At 34.1% G+C, this 13,878-nt stretch overlaps 8 protein-coding genes across 8 annotated transcripts; 2 read left to right on the top strand and 6 right to left on the bottom strand.

The window, feature by feature from the left end:
- Positions 1 to 2: 2 nt before the first annotated feature.
- Positions 3 to 674, bottom strand: BX664DRAFT_322398 (uncharacterized protein). The gene is made up of 3 exons (XM_051543492.1): positions 646 to 674; positions 391 to 578; positions 3 to 326 (listed from the first exon to the last, which is right to left on the bottom strand). The coding sequence occupies exons 1-3, from the start codon at positions 646 to 648 to the stop codon at positions 182 to 184; spliced, it is 336 nt and encodes a 111-aa protein (XP_051405495.1). The 5' UTR covers positions 649 to 674; the 3' UTR covers positions 3 to 181.
- A 151-nt stretch (positions 675 to 825) lies between these two features.
- On the bottom strand, positions 826 to 2,217 carry BX664DRAFT_290316 (nucleophile aminohydrolase). The gene is made up of 7 exons (XM_051541879.1): positions 2,116 to 2,217; positions 1,908 to 2,054; positions 1,717 to 1,820; positions 1,560 to 1,648; positions 1,425 to 1,495; positions 1,243 to 1,372; positions 826 to 1,176 (listed from the first exon to the last, which is right to left on the bottom strand). The coding sequence occupies exons 1-7, from the start codon at positions 2,116 to 2,118 to the stop codon at positions 902 to 904; spliced, it is 819 nt and encodes a 272-aa protein (XP_051405494.1). The 5' UTR covers positions 2,119 to 2,217; the 3' UTR covers positions 826 to 901.
- A 551-nt stretch (positions 2,218 to 2,768) lies between these two features.
- On the bottom strand, positions 2,769 to 4,607 carry BX664DRAFT_322395 (GPI transamidase subunit PIG-U). Its single transcript, XM_051543491.1, has 8 exons — positions 4,392 to 4,607; positions 4,235 to 4,299; positions 3,867 to 4,170; positions 3,709 to 3,815; positions 3,547 to 3,650; positions 3,345 to 3,488; positions 3,142 to 3,266; positions 2,769 to 3,067 (listed from the first exon to the last, which is right to left on the bottom strand). Exons 1-8 carry the CDS (start codon positions 4,555 to 4,557, stop codon positions 2,823 to 2,825), a joined length of 1,260 nt encoding a protein of 419 aa, XP_051405493.1. The 5' UTR covers positions 4,558 to 4,607; the 3' UTR covers positions 2,769 to 2,822.
- Positions 4,608 to 4,684: 77 nt separating this feature from the next.
- BX664DRAFT_322393 (40S ribosomal protein S27) lies at positions 4,685 to 5,659 on the bottom strand. The gene is made up of 3 exons (XM_051543490.1): positions 5,498 to 5,659; positions 5,095 to 5,203; positions 4,685 to 5,020 (listed from the first exon to the last, which is right to left on the bottom strand). Exons 1-3 carry the CDS (start codon positions 5,501 to 5,503, stop codon positions 4,881 to 4,883), a joined length of 255 nt encoding a protein of 84 aa, XP_051405492.1. The 5' UTR covers positions 5,504 to 5,659; the 3' UTR covers positions 4,685 to 4,880.
- Positions 5,660 to 5,738: 79 nt separating this feature from the next.
- Positions 5,739 to 7,646, bottom strand: BX664DRAFT_322390 (uncharacterized protein). Its single transcript, XM_051543489.1, has 5 exons — positions 7,468 to 7,646; positions 7,110 to 7,401; positions 6,912 to 7,051; positions 6,614 to 6,832; positions 5,739 to 6,555 (listed from the first exon to the last, which is right to left on the bottom strand). The coding sequence occupies exons 1-5, from the start codon at positions 7,587 to 7,589 to the stop codon at positions 5,808 to 5,810; spliced, it is 1,521 nt and encodes a 506-aa protein (XP_051405491.1). The 5' UTR covers positions 7,590 to 7,646; the 3' UTR covers positions 5,739 to 5,807.
- A 392-nt stretch (positions 7,647 to 8,038) lies between these two features.
- Positions 8,039 to 8,826, top strand: BX664DRAFT_322389 (uncharacterized protein; the record flags this gene model as incomplete). The annotated part of the gene is made up of 1 exon (XM_051543488.1): positions 8,039 to 8,826. A coding segment is annotated over one exon (683 nt), but the record flags the coding sequence as incomplete, so codon positions are not given.
- Positions 8,827 to 8,892: 66 nt separating this feature from the next.
- On the top strand, positions 8,893 to 12,010 carry BX664DRAFT_322386 (Dynamin central region-domain-containing protein). Its single transcript, XM_051543487.1, has 11 exons — positions 8,893 to 8,966; positions 9,103 to 9,272; positions 9,336 to 9,519; positions 9,614 to 9,699; positions 9,777 to 10,038; positions 10,098 to 10,597; positions 10,675 to 10,824; positions 10,904 to 11,010; positions 11,071 to 11,335; positions 11,394 to 11,460; positions 11,532 to 12,010. The coding sequence occupies exons 1-11, from the start codon at positions 8,942 to 8,944 to the stop codon at positions 11,780 to 11,782; spliced, it is 2,067 nt and encodes a 688-aa protein (XP_051405489.1). The 5' UTR covers positions 8,893 to 8,941; the 3' UTR covers positions 11,783 to 12,010.
- Positions 12,011 to 12,103: 93 nt separating this feature from the next.
- Positions 12,104 to 13,781, bottom strand: BX664DRAFT_273454 (histidyl-tRNA synthetase; the record flags this gene model as incomplete). The annotated part of the gene is made up of 2 exons (XM_051541219.1): positions 12,104 to 13,584; positions 13,673 to 13,781. The coding sequence occupies 2 exons, from the start codon at positions 13,779 to 13,781 to the stop codon at positions 12,149 to 12,151; spliced, it is 1,545 nt and encodes a 514-aa protein (XP_051405488.1). The 3' UTR covers positions 12,104 to 12,148.
- Positions 13,782 to 13,878: the final 97 nt, after the last annotated feature.

The raw sequence follows: 13,878 nt of genomic DNA, 5'->3' as shown, positions 1-13,878 counted from the left end.
TAATCATATCTTTATTCTGATATATGAATAATAAAAAAAATTGTCTGTATAAACAAAAATTGGATGAAGAGGGAATAGAATACAAAATGGATGGAAAACGGTTTTAAAAGATCTATCTATAGAAAAGGGTGGGATTGTATATAATTGTATATAATAAAAAAGTGGGATTATCTACTACTAGCTACTTTTTGGCCTTGCCTTCCAAGAATTCCTTTGCTTCGTTGATTTTTGTCGCAAGATAAGGAGATCCTCCACGATCAGGATGGTTCAATAACATGATCTTTCGGTGAGCTTCCTTGATCTTGACCTTATTTGCTTGTGATTCCCTAATAGAAAAAAAAATGAATATTATTTTTTTTTAAGAAAAAAACAACAACAACAATGTATTACCTTAATCCTAGAATCAAGGCAGCTTCTCGTTTATTCATCTTGGCATCAAAACCTCCCTTGTAATATTTCGACATGCGAGGAGCCTTGGCTGATTTTGGTAACTTTTGATATTCTTGAAAAGCTTTAAGACCAAGTCGACCAGCGGTGGCAGCACCAGCAACAGCAAACCCAATAATAATAGGAGTAGACTATCAATAATAATTATAGTAAGTTCAAGATGCATTTGCTTTCTAAATCGAGATAGGAAATGCTTACCATTTTATTAGGTATGAAGTATATATGTGTGTATAGAAAGAAGAAGAAGAAAAAAAAAAAGTAAGACAAGAGAAAAAACAATGGCAAGGTTTGAGAAACCGAAATGGATCGTGACTGGCGGAGAATTGGGGGGAGGGGGGAAGGAAAGAAAAAAAGGGGCAAAGGACGACAGAAGAAAAAAAAAAGAAATATGCATGTTTGAAGACCTTTTTTTTTATTATTATTATTCAACTATTTTGTTTCTACACTAAAAGTTTCAATTATCGGTATCCATAGCAACCACATCATCTTCACCAGTAGAAGAAGAAGGTTCATTGGTTGTTGTTGTTGAAGCATCACCACGTCGAGTTCTTCCTATATCATCTCCCAATAAGTCAAGATACTTTTGCAAAGCATCACCTTCAATGATTTCAAATGGCTTGTCCTTTCCTACGATACCCAGTGATGTATTATCAATGTTCAATTCTTTGTCTTGTTGCAATGTATCACGAAGTGCTTGAAGACCATGACGTATAAGTTCTTCCAATGATGCTAGAGAAATGGTAATAAATAAAAAAACTAAGTATTTAAAGGACTGGATAATGATTGTTATTTTACCTTCAGCAAAAGATTCAAAATTGTTTTCCAAATAAGTTTTTGCAGATTGAGATCGAGCACCAATGGACATGGCATGATATTCAAAAATGGTGCCAGATGGTGAACATTCAAACAAATGAGGTCCCGTTTCCTATTGAAAATGATCATTAAGTATTTTATTTGTCATTCATCCTATGACTTACATCATAGCCGCTCACAAGAAGACCAACACCATAGGGTCTACGGCCATATTGTTGAGTATTTACTTGTGCCTCTATTATATAAATATACATATACATATTAGTATTCTTCCCCATTCATTCTATTCCACTACTTACTGTCACCAATAGCACTAACAATACGTTGTACAGGTAAAGGTCGATCATATAACATTTTTGACCGCATGGCTTCGGTACGCATAAAGTTGCTAATCATCAATAATTAAGTGTTAAGACTTTTTTTTTATTTTGTTTTGGAGAATAAAGACGAACTTACCTCAATACACGAGCATCAGAAGTTAACCCAGCAATACCAATACCCATATGATCATCAATCTTGATAAGTTTCTTTTGATAAGAGGCAAGTTCACCGGAAGAACGCTAAAAGTATAATAACAATAATAAAAAAAAAAAAAAGAGAAAGAGAATTGGAATCAAGAAAACACCTTTTGATAAATGTCATATTACCTTGAGAGCTAATAACACTACGTTTTCATTACTTCTCAACCCAATAGCGGCTGATCCTTGTTTCACAGCTTCAACAGCATATTCTACTTGATGGATACGACCTTGTGGGGACCAAGTGGTGACATCATTGTCGTATTGGTTTCGAAACTAAGGGAAGAGAAAATGTTTAAGATGGTTTTGTTCGTTTATATCGTTATTTATATTTTACCATGATTCAAATGGACAAATTTAAAAGACAAGGAAAGAAAATAAATAAAAAAAAAAAAGAGGCGAATTTGAATAGATAACAAAAGAAAGAAAGAAAGAAAAGGGGAACTATTGCGCGTTTGATTTTTTTTAGGGAAAACTTTTTTTTTTTTGAAGTGAACGCGCGGCAGTTGCGGGATATGAGTGAATGAAAAAAAAAAAAAAATTCGGGTAGCTCACTGAGCTGGATGACGTACTTTTGAATAGCGAATCAAATTTCCTTATTTGTAATGTTCAAGATTCTTAAAAAAAAAAAAAAAAAGAAAGAAATACATGATCAAGTATCTGTGAAGCCTCAATTACATCTCAAAATAAATACAGAATGATTACAGATATTCGTCGAATCTTGATGCCTCATCATAACTCGGTCAATCCCCTTTTGGAAATGATATCATATGTAAGTGTGGAGAAAAGAAAAGAGTGATCGAGAGAGGCATAATACTGTATGATGATCATCATCATTGCCACATCATCAACAACCGTTACTGTAATCATATCATCCACCTTTAATCATCCTCGTCTAATCATCATTTACCATCACATGACATAATCATTACCAAAAAAAATCATCATGGAAATAATACATCATCACAACAGTAAAAAAAGAAAAAAAGATATTTTATAAAAATAATATTTATTTAGTGTATATACAAAGAAAACAAATAAGAACTAGTTTTGTTCATGGATCACTTGCTTGCCAATAGCTTCTGGGTGAGCGATATCGAATTCTCGACGTAACATTGAATATACTAGATCGATCAATAACATCACTTGACCAAGATTGTATACAAGAGTGATGGCATAAAAAAAGTTGGCATTTCCACTTCCTGCATAGATCCATAAATGCCAAAAGATCGGTGCCAATACGGATGAATAAAGGAAAAGGTTGGCCACCAAAAATCCATATCGACAATCTATGAAAAAAAAAAAAGAATGGAGAATGCATCAGCAAATTGTTTTTTTTTTTTTTTTTTTTTTTTGGTTTTACATTTGAACAATTCATCATGAAGAGGCACCAAAGATAGGTATAACGTGGCATCACCTACTGAAGGATAACTTTTAAAAACTGCCACAATTCCACACAGAATAGTCAATACAAATACAGGACGATTTCTATCAAAAAAAAAAAAAAAAAAAAAAGAAAAAGAAAAGGAAGATGTGAGTAGTTAATAATGATAGAAGCAAGTATACCTGAATCGGATGCATAAAGGAGCCACAAAGATAAATGTGTGGAACTGGAATACCATCAAGAAAAAGGATCGGAACTGATCAAAGATTTCAATAAAAAAGTACCAAAACATACCAACGTTGGGAGTCAAATCTGGTAAGAATAGACTATCCATAAAATATATGTGATCAGTAGTTGAATGTGATCTATTGTAAAAGTACTTACATGACACCATATGTCGCATTCAAAAATTCCCAAGATCCTACCACCAATCTAGAGATACCAAGTAAAACAAGTAATGTACCAACAAACGACGTGATTGCCATTGTCTATTTCAAAGAAAATGTTCCGTAGGTTAATGTATTCGATGATTCGTTGCAAACTTACCATGTTTCGTCTAGGTAGTAATAATATCAACGGAGGTACTAGCATTGCAGGATAAACACTCAGATAACTAGCCAACGCGATCCACATCATGGAAAAATCATAGCGACCTACAAAAGAAACAGTCTAAGTCAAAAGTATTTCTTGAACAATTGGTATACCTATTAATGCCCAAGACAGTGCCATGATCACACTTAGATTCGTGAAGAGAATAGTCGACTTTGAGACACAGGAGAGGATGGTAAGAGGATTAAATAGATAGAGAGCAGCGACTGTTGTTGGATGGATCAGATCGATTTCTTTTTCAATGGCTAAAGTAGGTTGGTTCCTTTCAAATTGTTGTTTCATCAAGGTGATCTTTTGAAGACAGTGTGCTATGGCAATATCGAAGATACTGTATAATAAAAACGTAGCCATGTCCGGTAATTGAAGAAGGAATGAAAAAATGATAAGAAGGAGTGGAGCCTAACCAATAATAATAATAATAAAAAGGATCAGTACGAACCATGTATCAACTATTTTATATTACCTGATGAAAGACACCACCATCATATGGTGGAACATGACTTTGATAAAGGAATACACCTTCTGTCACTAATAATAAAATAATAATAATAATAATAATAAAAAAAAAGAGCATTGAGTGTGAGTTTGTTCAGTTTTTGTTGTTGTTGTTGAGGATTTACATCTTTTAAAGCTGGTCACAGGAGTTGATAATTCTACACGTTGTAACAGGGTATCAGCAATAGGAGGTAAACTAAAGATGACAAGTCGTATGGCAATAGCAACAGAATAGAGGAGAAAAGTATTCCATGATCTAGTCTTTCCGAAAGACTTTTCAACAGATACCATCCTCGAAAAAAAGAAGAGACCCTTCTAAAAAGACAAAAGACAAAAAAAAAAAAAAGAGAAAAAAAGAAAAAAGAAAAGAAAAAGAAAAGAAAAATTGGACAATTTCAATGAATTCCAAATATATATATAAAATGCACGACTGTCAATTTTGATATTTTTTTTTTTTATTGGAAAGACATATATATATATACATATATACTATCATTCAAAAAATAAAAAAGATAATCAATGTATCTAAACTACAATAAAAACAGTATTATCGTCAATCCATATACAACCATTTCAAATAAAAAAAGAGACGAGTTGAGAGGTGTAGTTTTTGTTTAGTTGGCCTTCTTGCGGAAAGAACAACCTTCAGTCAAACGAGCGCGACCACCAGTGGGTTGGCACAAGACGGTACCACAGGATGAGCAAAGCACAACAGTTTGAGCATGGGAGAAGACGGTGCTGATGTTCAAACAACCTATAAACGAAAACAAAAATTCATTTAATTTCACCAAAATTCGTTCTAAAAAAAAAAAAGATATCTATCCATACCAGGGCACTTGACGTCCATGAAGTAAGAGTTGGGAGATTGCACAAGTCTCTTGAGCTTGTGAGAGCGCTTTTCATGTTCAACAGTAGGGTGAAGAAGATCGACGGCCAACTAAAAATAAAGAGTAAAAAAAAAAAAAACATTAGTTAAACGTGATATAAAATTCGCTTATCCCTTCCACACAATTGATTCATCGTTTCGAGTCATTGTCGTTATTATATATATGAATTCAAGAATTAATTGTCCATACGAGAATGTGTCATCTCTACTGACAAATACATTCAAAAAAAAAAAACTACCATCCATCCATCCATTTGAATATCCATCCATCCATCCTTATAAAGTATCATTTCTGTCGATTCGATGTGTGTATCCCCCTCCTTTTCATGATTTCTGATCACTTACAGTCATGTTGCTATGTGTGTCGAAAGGCTCGAAAAAAAAAAGGGAAGAGCAAATATGATTCTGGACAAACGTACAGTTTTATCAAACACACACCCGAAATGGAACTCCGCAGTAAAATCCAATTAGAGGCCGCGAAAATGGAACAAGAGGCATGGAGGTATCATCTGTTCATATACTGCGACAGGATGAAAAAAAAAAAAACTGCGGTTTGGTAGATCATGTGTAAAACAAACATAAAAAATAAAAAAAAAATAGAAAAAAAGAGACTTTATTGTATATGAATGGAAACTATATTAAATAACTAAAAATTTCATCCTTCAAATGACCATTCAAATTGTTTGGCCAACATCCTTGGTCGTCCATGTAGTTTTGATGCATCACCAAATTCCTGTACTCGTTGTCGAATAGCCATCCATACCCTATGTACATCACCGTTGTCTGATTTGTGAGCCTTGATCATACGTCGAATAGCAGCCAGATTTTCCTGTCGAAGAGCCTTGAGTTGTAAAATACGTTCTTTGCGTCTCCACATTCCACGACCAAGTACTACCGCATCAAATAAGCGCCAGCGCCCAGTCAAATCTTTGAAGTTCTCATATCGTTCGTCAATAGATACATTATGATACCAAACAAAAACACCAAGAGTAGCCAATGCAACAAAGAAACCAAAGAAAGTACCACCAAATAACATGTACCAAGCCCATAAGAAGGAACCAATATAAATCACTGGTAATAAAGCCAATCCAAAGAAGATCTTGTTCTGTGCACGGACCTCTTCATAGATTTCACATTTACCAGCATAGAAACCAGCCAAATATAAAGGAAGATGTACCATCAAACCAGGTAAAAATAATGGCAAGTCAATCAAGGATGTCAATGTACGTCGTAATAATTGAATAGTGGTGGATGCTGCTGTGATGTTTCTTTCATTATAATTCGCGATATGTGAATCCTTGAGTAAAAGATCTTCCAATTCCATCTTGTAAACACGTAGACTTTGTTGTAATGATTGGATTTCCGGATCCTTGGCGCCAATTTCGGTCATACAGTCAATCAAGCTACCAAAAAAAAAAAAAAAATGAGGATACATATATATATTCCTTTTTATAATCTTACCTTTGAGTAACAGGAACATAATCTTTCATCAGACCATTTTCACCAGGAAATAACAAATGTCGAGCCATTTCTGCAGCATCACGAATATCCCAATTAGGAGCATTGACAGTCAATTTTTCAGTAGCCAATTCTATATCTCTAGTCAATTGCTTGGCTCCCTTTTTGGGATCTTGCAAGTAAATGGTTAGATAAGGATCAATATTGATAGGTTCGCCATATCTATTTTGAAATAATAATAATAATAATAATATTAATAATGATAAATGATTATTGAAATTTCATCTATTATGATATTTACCTAACAATCACCACACTACGGTATTTGGATTTTTCTGGATATACAATCCCCACAGGAAGAATAGCAGCTTGCTTTGGTAATGCTCCATCAGGATTTGGATGAGGATTTTCAAGTATAATCTTTGCATATTCTAACGCAGCCTACAATCAAATGAGTGTATTAATATACAAAAAAAAAAAAAAATCAATAGAAACCTACAAAACTAGCACCATCTTTATAGATACCAAGACGAGGAAGGGTATGACTTGTACCTTCAGGAAATACAGCAACAGCTTCACCTAAACGTAAAACTTCAAAGGTAGACGAATATAAAAGAGCATTGTTTTTGGTTGTTCGGTCTACGGGTACTACACCACAGTTTTCGAGAAAGAGTTTGGCATATGGATGTTTGAACATTGTATTCTTAGCCCAATAATGTAATCGACGTTGACCAGGGTAAGTAACTGATAGTACTGCAGGATCTACAATCATATTATGATGAGTTGCCGTTCTATAATAAATAAAAAAATCCGTAATAGTATAAGTAACATGATGAAGTATTCTTGAATATATTTACACTATAAGTGGGATATCAGTAGGAGCCAAATGAGCATTTTCTAATTTTATATCAGTAAAGAAAGACCACAAGGCAGTTCTAGATATAAGACAAACAAGTTCATGACCAATACCAAAAGGCATAGTAAGTTGTTTAATGGAAAGGGGAAAAATACCAAAAAAAAAAAAAAAAGTTTAGTTTCAAAGAAGAAAAAAAAGATTTAAAAAAAAATAAAGAGGTTACTCGAACTTTGGGGGAAAAAAAAAATCAACAGAATCGGCTATTGAAAAACCCATTCTCATCAAAAATAATTATTCACGTGGTTGAAAAAAAAAAATACAGTTTGTCCCCCCCCTTGCCGATATTCAATCGTGCAATTCGATTATAAACCCCATGATGTATTCATGCAATAGTAACAAGTAAAATAGCTCTTCAACCAATCATCTAACAGTTTCATCATAATTTTTTTTTTGTTTTGTTTATTTGGGAAATAAAAATAAAAAAAGAAACGATTTTCTCACTTGGTTTTTTCCTTTTCTTTTCTTTTTTTTTTTCTCTCTCTCTTTTTCTTCACAGCAAAGTTTTTATGATATCATGTATTCACAGGCAACTGTGATAAAAGCAGAGACTATGCCAACAGGACCTGACGTATCATCATCATCATCATCAATGGTACCTGAGCAAGTAACAACTAGACCAGCTGAGCCAGCTGAAAATGTACCACCTACTATGGTGAATCCATCATCAGCTGAAGCTGTAACATCTAGTGGTGGTGGCTTCTTTGGTTCATTTCGAAAAAAGATGCGTGAAGCGGCTGGTATAGATTCACCATTCGTTAACCCTTATTTAGGAAATGGTCATCCTTCCACACGGATCCCTCCTTATGGACAAACATCATCATCATCACCTGCTGGTCCTCCTATATCATCTATTCCAACTCATCATCCTTTCATATCACCACAACCTCCATGGGATGATTATTATTATCAACAACAAGCTATGATGTATGGTGGTGGTATGTTTCCATATCGCATGCCTACGATGAATTATCCAATGGGAACAGGTTATTATGGCACTCCATATATGTCACCTTATTTTTATCCAAGTAATAGCTTACTCGATTATTATCAAATGCATAACCCATATCATACTGGATATCCTTATTTTGGTATGCCTTATACTGCTAGTGCTTTACCTGTTCAGGACAAACGTTTATTACCAGAGAGAAATTATTTTAGTGCTGTCAAAGATATTTGGCATACAAACCTTCAATAAAAAAAAAATAAAAAAGGAAAAAAAGAAAAAAGAAAAATGATTACCTTTTTTAGATATCGGAGTGTCAAAGCCATGAGTTGTCTTTTCTTTGGAGGTCTGGCGTCACATTTCTTTTTTAAATTTTTCGCCAAGTCGTTTCTTCTTTCTACATTTCTTTTTTCTTATTGAATCATCTTATTTTTTTTTCTTCTTCTTCTTCATTCCTTTAAACTATTTGAATATGGATTCTCAACTTATCAAGACAGGTATGAATATTAAAAAGAATGGTTTAATATTATTCCATTCTTTCACGCGTGATTCTCATCACCCCTTTTTCTTTTTCTTTCTCTTTTTTCTTTTTTTTTCTTTTTCTATTTCTTTTTTTTTTTATCGTCACTATAGTGAATAAACTTCAAGATGCATTTGCTACTGTGGGTGTACACAATCCTGTTGATTTACCTCAAATTACTGTCATCGGGTCTCAGTCAAGTGGTAAAAGTTCGGTTTTAGAAAACATTGTGGGTCGAGACTTTTTACCAAGAGGTACTGGTATTGTTACTCGAAGACCTTTGGTAAGTAAAAATAAACTTTAATGATAACAAGTGATTTATTTTTCTTTTCTTTTCATGAAATAGATATTGCAACTTATCAACCGACCTGCTGAATCATCTACTGATAAAGATACCAAGACAAATGATAAGGAAAATCCTAACGAATGGGGTGAATTCCTTCATCTTCCTGGTGAAAAGTTTTACAATTTTGACAAGATACGAGAAGAAATAATTAGAGATACTGAACTCAAGACTGGAAAAAATACTGGTAAACAATGATAATAATAATAATAATAATTGGTGATAGTAATATATATATATATATATATATATATGTATCTCATTCTGTCTTTTTTTTTTAGGTATCTCCCCTCAGCCTATCAATTTACGTATCTTTTCTCCCAATGTATTGACTTTAACCATGGTGGATTTACCTGGTTTGACAAAGGTAAGTAAAGTTTTTATTTTTTTTTTTATTTTTTATTTTTTATACGATCATCATCTTGACCTTTTTCTATATATTAGGTACCTGTTGGAGATCAACCAAAGGATATTGAAAAACAAATTCGTGAAATGATCTGCAAATATATCACCAAACCAAATGCCATTATTTTAGCTGTTACAGCTGCCAACACTGATTTAGCAAATTCAGATGGATTGAAATTAGCAAGAGAAGTCGATCCTGAAGGATTAAGAACTATTGGTGTACTTACAAAAGTGGATTTAATGGATCAAGGAACAGATGTCATTGATATTTTGGCTGGTCGTGTGATTCCCTTACGTTTAGGTAGGGTTATCATTATAGATTAGTTTTATTTTTATATTCATTATTTGTATCTTCATTAGGTTATGTACCAGTAGTGAATCGTGGACAGCGTGATATTGATAGCAAGAAAAGTATCACTAAAGCACTCTCAGCAGAAAAAGATTTCTTTGAAAATCATGCATCTTATCGCAGCAAAGCTCAATATTGTGGTACTCCTTTTTTGGCTAGAAAATTGAACATGATTTTGATGCATCATATTCGAAATACTTTACCGGAAATTAAGGCAAAAATTCAAAATGCTTTGGTCAAATATCAACAAGAACTTGCTCAGTTGGGTGATCCTCTTGGTGATGGCTCCGCAAATCAAGCCAATTTGGTCCTCAATATTATCACTGAATTCTGTACTGAATTTCGTACTATCATTGATGGTAATTCTAATGATCTATCAAGCTTTGAATTATCTGGTGGTGCTCGTATTAGTTTTGTCTTTCATGAACTCTATTCAAATGGTGTCAAAAGTGTAGATCCTTTAGAACAAATCAAGGATGTGGATATTCGCACCATTTTGTACAACTCTTCGGTAAACTATCTCAAATTTTCTTTCTATATCATTGCTTACTCTCTCTCTCTTTTTTTTTTTTTTTTTTCTATTCATAGGGTTCCTCTCCTGCTTTATTCGTTGCCACAACTGCTTTTGAAGTGATCATCAAACAACAGATCAAAAGATTAGAGGAACCTAGCATCAAATGTATCAATATGGTATATGATGAACTTGTCCGGATATTAGGACAACTTTTAGGCAAACAGGTAAAAATAGAAGAAACAAAAAATAATAATAAAAAAAGAGAGCTGACATTTTTTTTTTCCCTTTCCTATCTTTCTATAGTTCTTCAAACGTTTCCCTACTCTCAAAGAAAAGTTTTACCAAGTTGTTCTTTCCTTCTTCAAAAAAGCATTGAATCCTACCACGAAACTTGTATCAGACCTTGTAGCGTAAGTACTCAATAAAGATCAAAATTAAAATTCGGATTCTCATAACATTTTATAATATAGAATGGAAGCTTGTTATATTAACACTGGTCATCCTGATTTCTTGAATGGTCACCAAGCCATTGCTCTTGTCAACGAACAACTTCAAGCTAAAACTCAACCAACGGCACCAACAAGTGAAGTTAAACAGCAAACCAAAACTCCCCAACAATTAGCTCTTCAGACAGGTCAACAAACAACAACTTCCAACAGTGATGAAAGTGGATTCTTTGGTAGCTTTTTCTCTGGTCCCAAGAAAACAAAAAAGATGAGTGGATTGATGGAAGCGGTATGTAAAATATTCATGTTTTGATGATATGTACTGACTTTTTCTATTTATGATTTAGCCCCCTTCAACTCTCAAGGCCACTGGCGCATTGTCAGATCGTGAATATATGGAAACTGAAGTAATCAGTAAGTATCATTCTTTTTCCTCAAAATAATAATAAAATAAAAAGGAAAGATGACTTAACTTTATAAATTAGAATTGTTGATTCAATCGTATTACAACATTGTCAAGCGAACGATGATCGATATGGTGCCCAAAGCTATCATGCTCAATCTTGTTACTCATGCCAAGGAAGAATTGCAAAGGGAATTATTGACCGAATTATACAAAGCCGATGTACTAGATGAACTTTTAGAAGAATCCGAATTTACCCAACAAAGGCGGAAGGAATGCAAGAAAATGATTGAAGCATTACAAAAGGCTGATGAAATTGTCGGATCTGTTTGAATGACCAGTATCCTTCTTTTAGTCTAGTTTATATAATATATTATCGTTCATTATTAGATTATGCTTTCAATTTTTTTTTTTTTTGGTCTTCATTCTATATATCACAATAAACATGGTAGTGTGTATTTATGTCTTATAAAATACTTTTATTATTCTTTATTTTACTTTAAAAGAATATTCCCAATTCGACTCTTTATCATATCACATCCATCTACACATCAATTAAACCATATTTCAACCTACCAACAAAATCAATCTGTCCAAACCAATTTTTATTTATTTACAAAAAAAAAAAAAAAAAAAAATAATAACAATAATAACAACTATCTGTTATCTATCTAATTCTAACCACATCTAGTCTATATTCTACATTTTTTCTAAACGAGAGACCAATTCATTAATCATATCAGCACGATTTACAATGACACCACCACCTTGAGCTTGATTCTTTGCCGTCATCTCCTTGATTCGAACTTTATCTTGATCCAATTCATCCTTGCCAATGATCACAGCTAAAGGGATCATGTCGTTTTCGCATGCTGTCCATTGTTTTTCTAGTTTTGGTTTATTCTTGTACATAAAGGTAGCATTGATACCTGCATTCCATAGTTCCTTTGCCAAGTGCATCCGTTCCTTTAACAAGCCATCTCCTACCGAGATCACATATACTTGAGTTTCATTACTTTTGATCGGTCGTTGTTCATGTTGCGCCATCAATATGGAAAAAATACGTTCGACACCAATGGACATACCTACACATGGAATGGGTTGTTTGGGTTTCATTTTCTTTTTTTTCTTGTTGTCATCATCACCAGCTAGAAACATGCCCACCAAATCATCATATCGTCCACCAGCAGCAATCGAACCCATATCATCGACGGAAGGATTAACAGGAATGGCTTCATAGATGATTCCAGTGTAATAGTCAAGACCACGAGCCAGACTGAGATCAAACGTCATCTTGTGCCGAACATCAAAGATGTCAAGGTAATCGAAAAGTAGAGACATGTCCTTGATGCCTTGAGCTGCACTTGGGTTGGCCAACAGTGCTTGATCCTTCATGAGTGTATCCAATAAAGTAAAGTCGCCACGATGTTGAACGTATTGACCAATCTTGTCTGCCACGGAAGGAGCCAGCCCCCTGTCGCTAATGAGTTCCTGTCGCACTTGAACCCATGTCATCTTGTCTAGTTTGTCAATTGCTGATGATACAGACCGTATAGCATTGTCGGGTACGCCACATACTTGAAAGATACCGTCCAAGATCTTGCGATGATTAATTTTGATGGTGAATGGATGAGGCAAATGGAGACAATCGAGGGATTCACACAGAATACGTAAAATATCAGCATCAGGAATCATGGGATCATATGTTCCAGCAATATCAAAGTCGCATTGATAGAACTCACGAAGTCGTCCTTTTGTCATAGCAGGTTGATCACGTCGGTAAACTTTGCCTATTTGGTATCGTTTCAATTGGTATTGGTTCAGTTCTTTGCCATGCATTGCCAGGTACCGAGCAAAAGGTACAGTCAGATCGTATCGTAATGAACAGTTTTCACCTCCTTGTTCCGCCAAGTCGTAGATTAGTTTGCTTTCTTCACCATACTTGCCTGCCAAAATGTCTTTGAGTTCAAACACTGGTGTATCGATCGTCACCCCGCCATGTCGTTTGAACACTCTTTGAATACTATTGAACATCTTTTCCCGTACAGCCATTTCCTTTTCATTGTAGTCGCGTGTTCCCTTGGGTGTTTTTACACTATGGTAGTTTCGTCGTGATCCATGGTTTGATAGGTCTGCTAAGTTATCAATATAAAAAAAAAAAAAAAAGGAAAACAATGGTTACAAAGGTGGATTTCTTTGGTTGTTAACGAATATACAAATTACCTTGATACAAATGAGAAGATGGAAATAGAGCTAAACTATGATATGGTTTGATGTGGGATACATTCAAAACAAAAAGTCTAGATCTATTGAAAGCAAGTCGAATATTCATAAAAAAAAAAAAAAAAAAAAAAGGGATAGGTAAGAAAGAAAACAAGATTTTTTTTTTTGATTTCATTTTCTTCCTTCCACCAATTCGAAACACCGCC

Source organism: Halteromyces radiatus (assembly GCF_025201355.1).
Source record: "Halteromyces radiatus strain CBS 162.75 chromosome Unknown BX664scaffold_1, whole genome shotgun sequence".
NCBI lineage: Eukaryota > Fungi > Mucoromycota > Mucoromycetes > Mucorales > Cunninghamellaceae > Halteromyces > Halteromyces radiatus.
The sequence above is the reverse complement of the archived record's forward strand: the minus strand, read 5'-3'. Positions and strand labels throughout refer to the sequence as shown.